This window comes from Ruditapes philippinarum, unplaced genomic scaffold (genome assembly GCF_026571515.1).
Source record: "Ruditapes philippinarum isolate M1 unplaced genomic scaffold, ASM2657151v2 ctg517_1_1_1_1, whole genome shotgun sequence".
Taxonomy (NCBI): Eukaryota; Metazoa; Mollusca; class Bivalvia; order Venerida; family Veneridae; genus Ruditapes; species Ruditapes philippinarum.
In genome coordinates, this window is record NW_026862442.1 from 387,969 (window position 1) to 405,425 (window position 17,457).

At 29.1% G+C, this 17,457-nt stretch overlaps 1 protein-coding gene across 2 annotated transcripts in view; it reads left to right on the top strand.

Moving 5' to 3' along the window:
• LOC132719092 (uncharacterized) overlaps positions 1 to 17,223 on the top strand; it is a 33,196-nt gene extending 15,973 nt beyond the window's left edge. Inside the window, exons 2-5 of one of the 2 annotated variants that reach the window (XM_060702835.1) lie at positions 12,473 to 12,550; positions 13,572 to 13,709; positions 14,956 to 15,346; positions 16,659 to 17,223. In XM_060702835.1, coding sequence (XP_060558818.1) covers positions 12,493 to 12,550; positions 13,572 to 13,709; positions 14,956 to 15,346; positions 16,659 to 16,725 — 654 coding nt within the window. In that variant the 5' untranslated portion in view covers positions 12,473 to 12,492 and the 3' untranslated portion in view covers positions 16,726 to 17,223. The remainder of the gene's footprint in view (positions 1 to 12,472; positions 12,551 to 13,571; positions 13,710 to 14,955; positions 15,347 to 16,658) is intronic. The other variant, XM_060702836.1, reaches the window with a different exon arrangement.
• The last annotated feature ends 234 nt before the right edge of the window (positions 17,224 to 17,457 follow it).

The following is a 17,457-nucleotide window of genomic DNA, read 5'->3' on the forward strand; positions in this document are numbered from 1 at the left end:
AAGGCTTGTCATATTAATAAAAATTTATTTCCCATCATTATTTTCCGATGTTACTTGTAATAATGGTATGGTACGTGTAGGGAAGCTATTTTTAAGGTTTTCTTCGTTTTATTAGACTTGTAGATATGCATTCCTCCATTCAGCAATGTGGGAAATTTTAGTATTGCTTTTGATTATTTGTCTATTTATATATCTATTTATTTATTTTTTATTGTTATGTTGTGTTTTGATTTGGTTGTGTTTTAACAAAATTACAATGTTTTCAGATTCACTAATAAAAATAGTTTTTTCTGATGTTTCTGATGTCGCCGAGCTTTAAAGAATTAAAATAAACGTTTAACTTAAGTGATAGTGTCATGTTTAACACCATATTCTTTTTCTTTTTTTTTCTTTACCTTATAAATAACGTGTCAATGTGCCAGTCTATATTCTAATGACAGAAACCAAATTTGGACAGGGAACCAGACATTTGGGTATAATTCATCGCAATTCCTTTACCTACCGTAATGTATTTTTCAATTGATTGTTGCCTCTTTATTCATTGTAGATAGAATATCTGCAATGCACAACAAACGCCAAAAAAGTGGTGTAATATTACATTTTAAAAGTACAAAGGGGTTGATTTGAAGATTTTATATTCAGTTAACAAACGTGATATCATGTCTTAGTCGGAGAGCATTTCCTGGCGGATTTTGGTAAATTTTTAACGCGAATTTATTTTGCTTCGAGCAGGCCTTTCAATCTTTGTCGCAACAGAAAACATTGGTTTATTTAGAATTTCAGACATGACAATTTTGTGATTATATGGATTAGGTTCTACTTTTTCACAAAAATATGGAACTTATTAAACAACGAGCACATACCAAGAAAAAATGATAAATGCATCGGATATTCAACTGTAATAGAGAACAATTGTCAAGGCTGATTTTGTACCTTACCTGTGACTAATCACATCATTGGCGGCGTCTTTGATGTGCAGCATCAACATTTAACGTTTATTAACCCTTAACCAGTAACAATAACACGTGTAACTATGGTCAACCATGAGATATTGGAAACTAGATGAAAACACTTCTACAGGAATTTTAATCCCTCTAAGCATTCATTTATCATCCTTATTTCTAACCAAATCCATCTAGTGCGGTACACACTTTTCTTAAATACAAAATTAAAGTACTTAATGTAATGATGAGAGGCGATAACGCGGATTAATACGTTTAAGAACCATTTCCATAGGAAGGAAACACGTGACAAGCTACTGTATTCTACTTTATATACATATAAATTAATTCCACTGGTAAAAACAGTATAACATTTTAGAAATGCAGTTGTACTTATCATTGGAATTAATTGTTGAGGATGGTTTATGTTCTGGCTAGACAAAGAATTTAGTTTATGTTAGAAACAAATACGACGCATATAGCAATATTTACATGAAATGGCAACATTGATGTTTATTGTACTGTTATGAACCGCAAAAAAGATGTTTTTCAAAAATAAATCAAATTCAAATTCATGGCATACATGTATTTTGTAAGATTTGTTCTGATTTACTTAAATGACGCCGAACTATATTGCTGCGCGTATGCATTTTAATTGTTGTTTTACGATCATGCAAGAGGAAACGACGGCATAAGAGAGGAATTTATCCCCTTATCCTTTTCCAAAGAGCAATTTATCCTCTTCCAAAGAAAAATTTACCCCCTTCCAAATAGGAATTTATCCCCTTTTCAAAAAGGAATTCATCCCCATTCCAAAGAGGGATTTATTCCCTTCCAAAGAGGGGTTTATCCTCTTCCAAAGTGAAATTAATCGCCTTCCAAAAGGCGTATACATTTTAACATTTTGTACCTGCTTTTACTATACACTAGTATACACCGACATATTTGTTACGGTTATCTCCCTTACTTAAGATACTATTCTCAATCTAAAAATCCGACTACATTCGTTTCTTTACAAAACTGCTGATAAAAGTGAATACGATTGTAGATCATGTTTAAATCTAAAAAAAAAAAAGACCACAGCAGTAAATAGGCATATCCGTATATGTTGAGAAAACAGATATTTAAAAAGGCTTTATCATTTTTGAAAAACGACTGTAAACTGTTGCTTGTATTTTATAGCATTTATTCAGAACATTTTTTTTACAATTTTTTTTTAAAGAAAAAGGATTTGTTATATCTGTTGTAATGATGAACACCACGACTTTGTGTCTATAAATCTGAATTATAAAAGTATGCTCTATTTTATTATTATTTATTGATTTTTTTCTCATTTTTACTGTTTTCTGCTATCTGTGCAGCAGTAATAAATATAGTACGCAAGAGATGGTCAAGACACATTTAAATTCATACTGAAATAGATTAAATTCCATTGCTTTTATGCCAATAAATATGACTCAATTCAATTGTATTTGTACTTTTTTTCAGAAATTTACAATATTTTCTTTAACTAATTAGGTTGAGCACTATTCGGGTTACTTTCATTATTTCACTTCCACCAAGTTTATTTATTTATTTATTTATTTTTTTTTTATTCATTCATTCATTCATTCATTCATTCATTCATTCATTCATTCATTCATTCATTTATTTATTTATTTATTTGCCATATAATTTTTTTTCTTCGCTGGATGTTAAACGGTTGGACGGAATATTGACAAATACAGATCTAATTTTTCCTAAACATCTTGGTTTAAATAATACAATTTACAGATATACTATGCTCAAAATTGATAATATAAAATATTGATAATTGCTATACCCCCTATGTAAATATAGAATAACCATGTTTTGACAACACACAAAGTAGATATGTTACGTTTTAAACGTTGAACACTGTAGGTTGACATAATAGAAATATATAGTGCCATTAATAAAACTGGCAATTCTTTTTTTAAAAAGTACCAAATTTATTTGACCTTTAAAAGTGAATGCAGCTTCCCACACACATATTGTACATGATTTTATTAAAATTAGACATACATAGATTCCAAAAAAATTTCTGCGATAAAATTATTTTACCCCAAGATCAGCATAGTATATTTTTAAGAAATATATTGGTTTGCAACTGTTACAACTGTCCACCCATTAGAAACGATCAAAAGGACATTATTTCCTTTTGAAATTATATTATTGAAATGAAAGGTCGTTAATCAATTAAGGTAAACAACATAAACGTATTTCTATACTGTTTGAATAAATCTGAATAATAAAATGTGCTCTCTTCTATCCGTGGAAATATATTACAAACGAACATTTTTACGTTCGAGACTCATTCAAAATTCAAATGTGACAGTTATAGTTATAGTTATTTGAAGTATTTTATATAATGAATACTTTGTCAATAATAATGAATATTTCTTTCAGTAAATATCGCTTCTGTTTTTGACTTCACTTATTGTCATGATTATTTAAGAGAAGTAGGATTTGTTTTTGGAAACAGTATATTGTTATCACTATTTATACTTAGATTTCTTGTAACTATTGTTTCTATATTTTGATCTACAGATGTACTTTTCATGTAACTATTGTTTCTTTATATGTAACTACAGATTTACCTGACTTTCGTCAACTGGTCTATTTCCAATGATAATATTTATACAAATAATATTTATACGTTTTTACTATATTTGTAAAAATTAAGGACAAGTTTATGTCCTCAAAAATTTACCGGTCGTTAACATCATGACTTTTAAGTTATAAATGGTGGTTTAATAAACGATTAAAATGTGTATCTTAATTAAAGTATCGGACCATGATAATAATTACATAGTATTTTAATAGGATTAAAAAATGGACAAGGCCTTGTTCTATTTACAGACCGGACTGCATTCAGTTTTGATTTTCGGCATTTTAATCCTTATTTGAATAAACCGTGTCCTTATTATGTTATTGATTCTGTACTAGCGGAAAAATTTGTATTATTTTAGGCTTTTTGCAGACATTTAAAAGGGCGGGGTATATTAATCTGATAAATGTAATATAAATAATTGCATGTACTTTAAAGTACGGAGACGACCGAAAATGTTTGCAAAAGATATACAGAAAATTGATAAGACATGAAAGCAAAAATAGAGAATAAATCTGTTTCAGTCGAGGTTATTTCTGCTTTAGTTTGAGACGTGGCAATTGATTTAAGACTTAAATGTACTTCTGATATAGCGAAGCATATAATGACAATATATACGATGGTTAGATATGATATACAAAAATGTAAAGTCATTAAACACATGTGCTTGGTTTAGAAATAAATGCTAGATGACTGATAAGTTTTGTTCTACTGTTGAAAATATATTAACTAATACGCAAATGTTTTATGTGAATCTTTTTTTTTTAGTCTTGGAAAAATTATTTCTACGATAAACGTAAAGTATGTGATGAAAAAAAAAAGCATAACCTTATAGAATCTGTGTAAAACTGTAAATGTATTCTTCAATATCAAAAATACCACTACAGAATATCTTCATCATTTGTCCTTTAAAGTTATCTTCTTCAACATTTTTATGAAATGTTTTTAACATTATCCCTTTTTTGTAATCTACGCCTGAAATATTTTACCATTCATGATTTTGAGATTTTAACTAGTCAAACTATTCACGTTTTTGTAAATAATTTCATTTTAATGAGTTGTAAGTGTTGATAACCCGCACGTTACATGTGAATTAATATTCTCTAGAAAATAACTTTATTCAATGACTGACTGGTTATAAATCTCATGAGAAGCTATGAATTAAACAAAAATTCCAAAGTTTTATGAAATTCATCATCACCTGAATCAATTAGAAAGTTTAAAAGACACTCGACGTGGGGTCATCATTTATGTTTAGAGCCGTGCTCCGCAGACTTTTTGATTTTAGTTTGCAAAAAGTACATATCATTGTAAAACATTCCGAAGACATGTCGCATAGGTGTGATGATCTTAATTCTTTCTCACACTCAGTTAAAATTTTATAATTTGTTTAAAATTGAATTTACCCATGAGAAATATTTAAGTTGTGTCAATAATTTAAAACATCGTAAAATGCTATCAACAGGCTTTACTTTTTTCTAATTTTGCCGTATTTGTCAGCATTTTGAGTTTTCGTTTTTTACTTTTTTCTAGCCAACTGGCAATCTGATATGCTAGATAAAATCACAGCATTGGTTTTATCAAATTTATCAATACGAGACAGGTAAATTACAAAACAGAAGAGAGCAAAACGCTTATTGAGTGTAGTGATCAACATAATCTGTACACATGTTTTTATCTTACTCTGAAACTAAGAATATTGATAGCACCCCACCAAACAACGATTTAAGACATTCATAAATTATCAATCATGAAAAACAAATTCATTTTTCATTCCACGATGCGGGGTTCATTTATTAATGCAAACATCAGAATTGTTTTAAAATTATAAGGCAACTTTAATGCCCTCATGTGAAAGACAGCGCTTGTTTATTACAAAACAATGCGTTCGTGACTGGGAATGATCGGTAAATTTACTTTTTTTCTGTTTTAATTACATTGAATAAATATTAATTTCCGATTGATCGGCGCCGAGAATTTTTTTTACGCGTGAACACATTCATTATTTCACTTTCACTGATGCTAAGAAAAGTGCCTTGAAATTAGCAAACACACAATTTCTCTTGAATCAAAATGTCACAGAAGTTAAAAGGAACAATGTCGTGAGAATTTGTTTACGAGCTTTTTTTTTATTAATTTAATACGCGATTTAAGGTTTATTTCACACGGCCCGTATGTTCTGTATATCGAATCGGCACAGACCCTTCGATTATCATTGGAGAAGGGGTCAGACATTTTCCATAAAATTATTTAATCTCTCTAACTGTACTAATTTTCAAAATGCAAATGACACAAAAAAGGACTCAGGAATATGGCCAATGATATGTCTTTAAAACTGTCAAAGAAAATCGGAAATAAAAAGCTTTAAAAACAATATAAATTTCAGGACCTTCAACGATAAAGAATGATCATATATGTTTGAAAATACTTTGAATCTGAGGACCACTAGGTATGCACTGTACAAGGATAATTTTAGACAAATGAGTCCCACACATTTCTTTGTATACTCAATAATAGCTAAGATTATCTTGACTTATATCTGAATACGGTATTCACACTTAATTGTTTATTCTCTGACTAACTGAATGAGTTACTTAGGTTTGTGTCTACAATTAGTTTACTTCGATTACTAAAAAGATTCAGTTTTATGCAGCCTCTTTCATTAATTGTTTGCTGAGATGGTGGATAAGTATATGTGCTCTTCTTTTGGAGGAAATAAAGATATATTTATTATAAAGTACCCATAAAATACATCAGTAACAGAGTGAAAACTTGTCAACCATTGGTTAGTACTTGTTACTTCCAGGTACGGGTTTAAATGTTTGTCTACAATCTTATAATTTCCTTCTAAGTCGAACTAAAATTATTTATGTTTACACGTAACAGTAAACCCGTCTGCAAAAATCAACTATTAGATGTATAAAGGGATCTCTGGATTGAGCATATTGCCTGTAATTATGGTAAAACAAATAGACAAAGGAATTCCATTAATGCGGAATAGAGGTGATAGATATCCATCTAAGTGGACAAAAATTGCATTAAAAAGCTATCTGTAAATAGTATTGTAAAATGTGTGTATGTTAAAATATATAACCATTCTTTTCTCACTTATACAAAGTACACCTTATTTGTGCTTACAACGGCCAGATCAAATTTTGTGTACCAAATTGCAACATTATACGTTCAATAATTATCATAAAACATTGACTATTATCATATTTGGCTATTGACATTCTGTTCTAGAAAACCTTGTTTTGTCCAACGTTTAAACTACAAAATTGACCACTTCTGTCAACAAAGAGCACAGCGGGGACAGCAGGGACCATACAAATTGCATCCATGTTGATAAATGACATAAATCATAAATGACAATTGTGCAGTTTTCCCAAGTGATTAGAGGCAACAGTAATTAAGACCAACAACATACCCTCTTTCAAAAAAGCAGAATTGGAAATTTATTTGATTTCCTGACCAAAATTCCATGGGGGAATAGTAATCAGTTTTTCTCTTGGCCTTACCAACAGCAATGTCAATGTTCCGTGAAATGAGTTAATTGCGATGTTGACAAGTCCCAAATCATAGTTAAGATATATCCCATGATAGTAAAGATTGATTTGCTTGAACTTTACAAAACAAAAGGTAAAAATGGTTTGGTGAATTTCTATAAGGCCATTACTTTTCAGTACTGTCCATGAACAAGGATAAATTAAACCGAGCCTGCAACATTTTCAATTTTGCCATTTTGGACTTTCTTTAAGGACTCTATTTCCATCTATTTTAATTTTCAAAACAAAGACGTTGTCAAAGATATTAATAAAAGTTAAATCTATTAAATACTTAAATATCTCTGAAAATACGAAAACAATGATTGATATGAAAATTAATGTAAACTGGTATATTTAAATGTTGATAATATTATTTCTATGTAAACTAACATATTTTAAAAACATACATTATTATATAAACACAATATGCTATGACAATGATTGAAGTCGTTATTGAAAATGCACGAAGTAAATTCATGAATGCGTATGTAAATAATAAACATGTAATATTTTAAAAAATTCTTCCGATAGAAATGCACCGCATATGATAATGTAAGTTACATAATACTTATATTGCGGATAATACAATTTTCATGTACAAGTATTTATTAATAGGTATGTCTTTAGTTATGTCTTTGAATAGCAAAGATGAAAATGTATGTATATGATACTGAATGGCTCAAAAATATTTTACTTAATTAGCTCAAAAATATTAATAATAACTTAAATGCCTTACAATTATCTAACTAAAATGCCTCAAAAAAGTTTTAGCATGTTAATTATTAGTTAATACATTTGTTTCTTTCCTATATTTAAGCTAATTGATAAGAGTTATTTTATTTCTTTCAAAGAGATATATTTTATTAAAGACATTTTAATGAAACGCGGACAATATCAAAATTTTGAACAACTTAAAACCTGAATATTTTAAGCAAAGTTGGCCATATAATCATGGTGCCAATTAACGTTAATTTCAATTAAATTAGGTGTGTTCATGTTATTTTTACATTGTAATACATTCAAAAGTAAAGTACTATAATTAAAAATTTGTATGCCAATTTACCAACCCCAGCACCCACACATGGAATAAACCATATTCTGAAAGCATTAATTACATGATAAGAGGTCGACGCTGTTCTTTAAAAATCTTTCGCGAAAAAAATGAATCAAATTAAATTAACATTGTTAAATCTAGACGGACATTCGTAAAATATTGGAAAAACTGCTCTGTTCATGTCAGAAGAATGTATTTTAATGAGTTCATAAAATTTAACATTTTAGATCGATCAAACGGTACTTGTGATAACAGAAGACAACGAGGAGTTCATTTCCAATTTGTACTTATAACACATCATTATTATAACACTTACAGTACATGAGATACAAGATTGTGCTAAATTAGAGATATTGTGCTATTTGTGACATTATACATATATTGTTGTTGTTTTTGTGTTTTGTTTGTGTGTATTTGTGTTTTTTTTTTTTTTTTTTTTTTTTTTTTTTTTTTTTTTTTTTTGTTTTTTTTTTTTGGGGGGGGGCGGGGGTATGTGTGATGGTTGGTTGTACTTATTGTACAACTCCTGAATAAAGTTTTTGCTTTGTTCTGAATTTTACAACATTGTCACGTATACATATTTCTATAAAAAAAACATCAAATTTTATGAAGAAGTTTAAGTTGCATTTATGGAGGGTAAACAAACAACACTTATATGCTTAAATAGCTGTCATAATAAAACAATTAAATTTTACATAAACAAATACGGTACAAAAGGTCATTGAATATAACATTTGTCAATAGTTGTCCATATTTGGATAGATTCTTTTAAATATTAAGCTTGCTTCGGGAGTGTTCTAAACATTTATTGCAAGAGGAAATCAGGAAAGATGAAGAAAAAAATCTAAAATTTTATGTTCCCTTTCTACGCTAATGTATTTTAAATAAATTCGTATCTTTTTCAATCTGGACAAAAAATTCATCATTTTTCGAGAATTATATGCATTGAATACTAAAATATTTGATACCTGACAACGCCAGGATTTTCCTTTCTGTATCGTCTACACAGGGCGCAAGGAACTCAATTGCCCAGCAAAATTGAATAATAATTTGCAAATATTTTATCTTTAATACTGATAGACAAAGTGATATGAAATATAACACAAATCAAGTAAATAATTATACAAATGGATACAAAGGAAGTTACATTAAAATTGCATAATAATCGTACTATTACAACTTTCAGAAAATGAAATATTAAATTCAAACAAAATGATATCTAAGAATTGTAAGCACATGTATTTTTGTATTAAGAATACAATAAATGATAAGAGGGACTCAAAGGTTTGAATGTTAGTTATATACAATTAAAACATGATTGTTTTCTCGCTAGTCTTGTTTGCTTTTCCCATTAATGTAAAAAATCTTTTTTGGGTTTTAAATTTCCCAAAGACTTTTCGGGAAAACAAAAGGGAAACCCTCCCCTTTAGGGGAATCGAATTTTACTACATTTGGATAAGAAGTACGGTGTTCTATTCCTTTCCCACATTTTATTTTCTACATAGGTTGCCAAATCCGGGGTTTTGCTGGCCCCGGAACATCTCAAATCAAACCCATTTGTCCACCATTGAGTAAAGAAATTTTTTGGGATTGTAGTGGGGTTTTTTGGGAAAAAAAACCCTTTATTATTTGGGTATTTTTTCGGGAACCTGTTGGGTTAGACTTGTTTTCGATACATAATAAAAAATTTTGCCCAAAATTGGGGGTAAAAATTAAAAAAAAACGACTTTTTGGGAATCCATTCTTCGAGTTATTCCCAGTTTAAAATTTTTAAGGCTTTAACTACAAAATAATTAGCACACGTTTAAATTTAAATCAAAGGGAAAACTTTCATCTTTTGTATTTCCTTTCCCAAAAACTTTTTTTGGCAGTGTTACAGCTCATACCAGCAACGGGTGCATAAATACAGATAACTCCAGATATGAAACAACGTGTGTATTCAAACTTATGGGAACAAACGTATCGGGAAAGATCTAACCTTTTAAACTGTGCTCTTAATCGAGTGGAAGCTTTGTACTAGCTAGAATTTGATGTGCTTGAATTTTCAATTTCATTAGGGAATTTTGTTTTCTTCTGTTTAAAATACTTAACACGTTTTTAAACACCAACTCTATTCCTAATGCTCTTGCAAACCGTCATTTAGAAAACAATTCACACCTTCAGGATAGCAATCTTAAAACTAAATGTGAGAAAAGTACGAACCATTACAAACACTAACGACCCCTTCGAGAATTGATCTTTCCATATAATACGAGTATTAATTTGTGACAATTCTTTTTTTGGCGAATCTACCATTATCTTTTACTGGTGACAGTTACAGGTTCAGACTAAATAAATATAGAAGTAATTTAAGCCCTCCAGAGATTTATGCTTAAGAAAATAAACATTATAGAAGAAACAAATTGATAAGAAATAACCATACTATATCCCGCTATTATTTCTTTTTTTGGTTCAAACAATTCTTTCTTAAATATATTTTTGTTACCAAAACTATTTATTGAAAATGAAAAGAATGTATAATAACTTTTTAGAAATTATATAACGTAATCAATTAGGCATGCCAATTTCTCAAATTCTAGTGTTTGAATTTTTTTTTTTTTGGTCAAATAGAATTGCAGTGTTTCAAATTAATCATAACACATTTACTTTGGTAAATCTAATCAGTGTAGTAAATCAACTGTTTATAAAAATAATTTAAAACACTAAAGTGGGAAGTGTTTATTAGTGAGCTGCGGCTGTGGCGTCTATATTCAATTTAGTTTTGTAAATACTTATAAAAACTAACCTATACTTAATGTTACACATGTAAGTAAATATTCATAAACAACATGTATGTATATCTGTTAGTATATTATAGTAACTTTAACATAACAATAGTAGCATAAATCAATTTCATTATCAATGAAATGATACTATCTGACATATTTTCTACCCATTGGTTGAAGATAAAGCCCACGAATGTACAAACGTGTTTAGTAATGAAAAGAGCATCGAAACACGAGGCTATCTGATTTGTATGAGAGGGCGTAGCGCCCGAATATAAATCAGAATGCCGATTTTTTATGTTCTTCCTCTCTTGTATCATAGGCAAAAATTAAAAACACGTTCCCTGTTGTCACAATATGAAACTTAAGAAAAAGTAACCAATTAACGAGCATCTGAATATGATATCTCCAGTTAACGCACTGTGCATGTATATGCATACGATTTAACCCTGACTCACTTTCAACAGAAAGGTCCCCAAACTATGATACAATTTCAAGTTAAAGTGTATAAAGCTATATATTTGCCGCAAAAACCAAATGTTTTGATTTTTAAAAAGAAATTATTGCAAAATGCTTGTTATGAAAATAAAAATACATGTAGTAGTAAATTTTCTTAAAAGCGAACAACAATTTCAAACTTGTGAAAATAATAATGATAAGCTTAAAAGCATGGGGGACCAAAAAATAAAGTGTTCCCTCCTGGCCCCATGGGAAATTTAGTAGTTTTCGCTTTGTTCTAAGCCCCATGCTAATAATTTATTTATAAGCAAAAATATCGTTTTTTATAAGGACAAAAATTTAAGGTAAAAAAACCTCCGTTTTTTTTTCTTTTTTTTCAAAGTCAAAACTATGGAGTTTTTTTAATTGTTTTAAGCAGATGAATTTAAGAAGGCAAGAGGCAATTACTGATTTTTTTTGATTTTTTTTTTGTAATAATATACAAACATTGTAATAAGTTTTCTCTTGTACTTTTCATAGAAATTCAAACATTTTTCTATAAATGTAATCAGATCTTTGCCGATAAATTAGTTTTTCCATAAATTCGATTTTTAATTTGAAATAAGAAAAAAACTGTACTTTATTCTCACTCAAAAAGAATAAATAAAGGAAGACACAATATAGCTTTCCGAACTTCATGATGATTAAATAAAATTAAGCATGTTTTACTGAACTGTATTTATAATGTTGTATAAAAGCAAAATGCATTTAAAAAATAATTTCCATTTTTAATATAAACTATTTATTTTAATATCTTTCACTCACTTAAGCATCCTACTAGTATATACACGTTAGTTGTTTGAAGTATATATTTGTGTACTTATTCAAATAAATTTCGGTATTTTCGGTTCAAAGATGGTTAATTGATTGAAATAATTACGTAATATTGTGAACCAAGGTAACGCTATTAAATGCTGAAATTGATTGATTGGTTGATTCAATCGCAAGAAAATGCAAATGTCGACATACCTTAGATATCCCTTGTGATTTTAGATTTAACGATTGAAATTAAGTATAATTCAACTATTATTGAATTTCAGCAGCAGGGGAGAAAGGGCAGATGCAAGGGAAGTCGGATCAAGCTAAATTTGTACGTTCAACATTAAGACTTATCAAAGGTAAGAGTATTAACTTAAATGGGTTGATTGCATATGATATATTGAAGAAACATTATGCCTCATAAATGAATATTTTTTTTTTTTAAGAAAAAAATGTTTAAATAATGGTTTAAGAACATATTAGATGAACGTTATCTCAAGAAAGTAGTGCTAAATGTGAAATATTTTGTCATTTAGGTAGCAAAATGTAATAAGAGTAGAATTTTGACTTCCATACAAAATATTAAAGCACTAATTGCCAAAAAGGCAACTAAAGAAAAAGATGATTCAGTTTACTGGCCAAAGAGTGTCATTTTGGAAATTTTTAAAAGTACACCAAAGATAAATGCATTTGAGAAATAAAATTAAAAGCATTTCTGGGACATAATGGGGCTTTTATATACAAAAAAGTGTTATTGTGACAAAAATGCATATTCACTTTATGTTTTGCCAGTTCAGAGTAAATAAATATATTTAAACAATTTTAACATATAAAATTTTACTTTGACTTAATTTGATTGATCTTTTTATATTCGAAATCTCAAATTGTATGTTTTGTTCAAAATAAAAGAACACAATATTTCTACAGAATGATATGCCACTACCTTGCACGTGTTTCTATAATTTACATTAAGCTAACAGGCAATTATAAAAATAAGACTGTCGGTAAGTAAGAGTACATCGATAGCAATAGATATATAAAATATAACATTTGATTGCAAATGATTAAAGGCCAATCAAATATTTGAGTATGATGTTTAAATCATATTTTTTTTCAAAGGGAAATGTCCTGAAAATTCATACAAAATGGCTTAAACCGAGAGTCTAATTTTTATAATTGCCTGTTACCTCAATGTTAATAATATATAATAATAAGTACAAAATACGTGCAAGTTAGATGCACACCATTCTGAAAAATATTTAATACTAAATGGCTGAGACTTATGTTTCAAAAGTATGAAACATCAGGATTTGGAAATTGATACTGAGATTGATTAAATAAGTATACCAATAAAACCTAATATTATTTTTATTTTTGCAGGTACTCATTACCAAACTCTAATGCAGCCTCGATATGCCATCAAACTTTTCCTTTGTGCATACATGTGTCAAATATGTACTGCACACCAATGTGGTAATAACCCAATGATGGTGGCAAAACAGAAATTTGAATTACATGGTAAAAACATTTTTTAATTCATGAGATGGTTTCATAGTAAAGGTATTTGTTGGCACAGATTTGTATTATAATTAATTTTCATGCATTATTTATAAAAATAAAAATTTAAAAAAACAAAAATTATAAACAATATACTCTAGTAACCAATGGTCTTCTAATGCCAATTATCAAAATGGTCAATAATGAATTGTTCTTGTGAGTTTCCTTTCGGTGCTATTGAGTCATAAACCCAGTCTGTCTGTTTGTTTGTCTGTCTGCTTGTCTGTTTTTACGCCGATTTAACATATACCTTGGTCCCATCTCGGCGATCAGTGCACCGAACCGACTTTTCTAGATAACAAAGCAGTAATTATCGATTTCTCCACAAGTGACCAACTACTAATCCCACATGATTTCACAATTAGAGGTGAGAGTCAAAAGACCATTAGACTCATTGTCTGTGATCCATTATCAAGGAGAAATTTCGCCTCACCAGGGGATCGCACTAGCGATCCCTTGATGGCAAGTTATTATTGCTCTCCCTATAAAGCCAAGCAGACGGACGAGTCATTGAACACATACATAGCTAACAGCACGTCTTGAAAAGCTACCATTTTTCCACGGAAGGCCAATTATAGGCCTAAAACATAAAAAAGATATGGAAATATGAATGGCATTTGAAAAGAATTTTAAATAATTATACTTAAATTTATATTGAGTAAAATAACAGTTATTTTCTTTTGATCATATTTACGCAGTATAAACATAGAAACTTTTGGCATTTGTAATGCTATATGCACAATAGGTCTTTCCTTCTGATTTAAAATGGTCAATAAGAATATGATATATTGAAAGTGGGAGATCCTTTCAGATTAGTGAAAACATAATTACACACTTTAAGGAGAAAATTGTAAACTCGGGTTGGTTTGTTCATTAGAGATAATCTGTATAATATGCACGTTGATGCCTGCACATTTGTATGTTCTAACACTTATAAGTTAGATTGTAATGTGTTGTAAATTTCATGTGAAATAAATTTGTTCGCCAGTTCATTACAGAAGATGAAAAGTCCCAAATCTCTCAACCCTAATAAAAAAATTTTCGTGATAAATATGCTATGGTTTAAGTGTTGATAAATATGATAATTGTATAAGTGGTTCAAGATTTTTTTATGTCGGCCATCTTTTATGATTTATATTTCTATTCAAGTTAAAGGCTTATTTTTAAGATTTTTTTTTCTTTCTAAGACTGTTTCTTATTTTTTTAGGACTGGACTTTGAAAATGAAGTTAAACATTTACCTTCCGACCACAAAAAATATCTAACATCAGAATGGAAAAAATATCTTGAGTGCATAAGCAGTGTGGAAACAGGATACTTTAAACGTAAACGCAATTATGATGATTTGCCAGAATCGTTCGAGTCGTTGCGATCTAAGAGTTTTGAAGACACCGACAGCTCACTGCAGTCCGGTCGGTTACATCAGGCAGAAAATCAGTTATTTGATCAATATGACGAGGCCTTTAAACAGCTTCTGAGATCAGATGCCCAATCTCGACAATATAATAGAGATAACATCAATGTGATGTCAGAATTAAGTAGAAATACTTTAGACAGTCAAATAGAAACAAATGATGATATTTCGTTACTGGTAAAAAGGTAAACCATTTCTGAAGCAAAGTAGTCTATAAACTAGTATGTTAAAAACAGTTGACGATAAATTATTATGATTAAGTATGTAAGAATTTAGTTTAAGCTTCATTTATTTCTTAGTTTTTTAGGGGGAAATATGACAGGTCGAAGAAGCTATATCACATTGAATGTTTTTGAAGAATTTATATGGCCTAGGTTACTAAGTTTTAAAAATTTCTGAATATTGATGATGATAAAATTTAAAATAATGATAGCACCATGAAATAAAGCCAACAAAGAAAGAAACAAAGCTTAATCATCGTGAATATCATATGAAAATATGTATTGTCGGGAGCATAGTACATAATATGGAATAGAGCTTAAAGAAAGTCCAAAAACGACAAAACTGAAAATGTTGCTGGTTTGGTTTGATTTAACCTGTTTGTTCAGGAACAATACTGAAAAAAGCAAGCTACTATCCACGCCCTTTGCAGCGACTTAAACAGAATCCAACATTTACACATGCTTATGGTGAAATTTTAAATTAAGAAACATCCGCAGATGTGTTCTAATAAAAAATCTAATTCAGCATTTTATATACATGCCACTGAAATGTAAGAGACAAACATGAACACATTAAGTGTATTGGTGGATGGCAATACCACTTACTCTAACCATAATGAGTTAAACAAAATAAAAGAAATCTGAAAAGCAAAAAAACCCTATTAATTAACAGATGCTATCTATCATCAAGGTCATTCATCTTAAAGTAGAATTAAACGTATCGAATATCAAGATAAAGAATGAGCCTTTATGCATCAATCCCATTCGTCATTTTACCATTTGAACAGAAATATATATTTGTAAAAGGGTCTTTTAAGATGATCTATGTTGTAACAAATAAAAAACACACGCACTGTGTTAGTCTGATTTTTTTGTATTTGTTTTTGTACTCAACATGCCCTGTTTTGCAATTGGATCATTTTAAAACTGGTTATAAAATAAAATATAGTTCATGTTATAGACTTGTCTGAAAAAGTGTTGTTTAATTCGTGCAAAAACGCAAGATCTTCAAAAACAATTAAAAATCGAATATGCATCAGTTATTTTCGATTGCAAAAAAATATGCTTCAATCTTGTTAAGAATATATGTTAATAATAAATAATATTGATTGAAATAATGATGTTAACAAAACAATGGAAAAAACTATTTAATTTCAAACAGACATGTATATAGGTTCTAAATAAAATTTAGCAATTAAGCAAACATGATGCAATGGTTTTATATATGTTTTTTATAATTTCCCTATCTAAATGAGTGTATTATTTTGTCTTTCAGACTTCTGCGATATAAATTACCGAAAAGGATCCACGTTTTGAACGAAGAGGACTTTTTAGACGTATAACACCACGAAAATAGACAAATTAATGAAAACTAGAGGCAATCATTTCTTATACTCATTCATTTTAATGGGAGAAAAAGTTTTGATTAAATGTGCTTTATTTAATAAATTATAGACTTATTTTTTTCCATTTATTTATTGTTGTTGAAATTATTTCGTACATATTTTATTCTATTTTAATGGATGTGTCACGTTGGATCGCTATGTTATGCCAGCATGTTTTTGTATGAGTAATAATAATTCAAATGATATTAGCTTTTCCTGTCTGTAAGAAATGTGTCTTATATGTATAGCATACTCGAACATATTCACGCCGATAAGGAACAGTTAAGCTCGCGAGAGATTATTCTTTTATTCTTAATTATCATAATCAAAATTTTTGTCAGATAATAAAGATCGAAAACTGCTGTGTATATTCTTTTGACTCCCTGTCATTCTAACACATCTGTTACATGGTATAATTACTTTTCATACTGATGTTGTTTTTATGTTATTAATATTTTGTTCATCAAAGTTTTTATATTTTATAAGAAGTGAGTTATTGCAGCAAGAAATGGCCTTCTGTGGTGCTGATGATTAAATGTTAGTGCTGTTGCATTCTTCAGAAGATGGACTGACGAGTTAAAAAGTGACACCTAGAGCAAAAAAATACCATTATTTCATCTTCTAAGCCGAAATTTGAGCGGAAAAATAATTGGATGGATTTTAAATATAATAGTTTATGTTTATATTTTA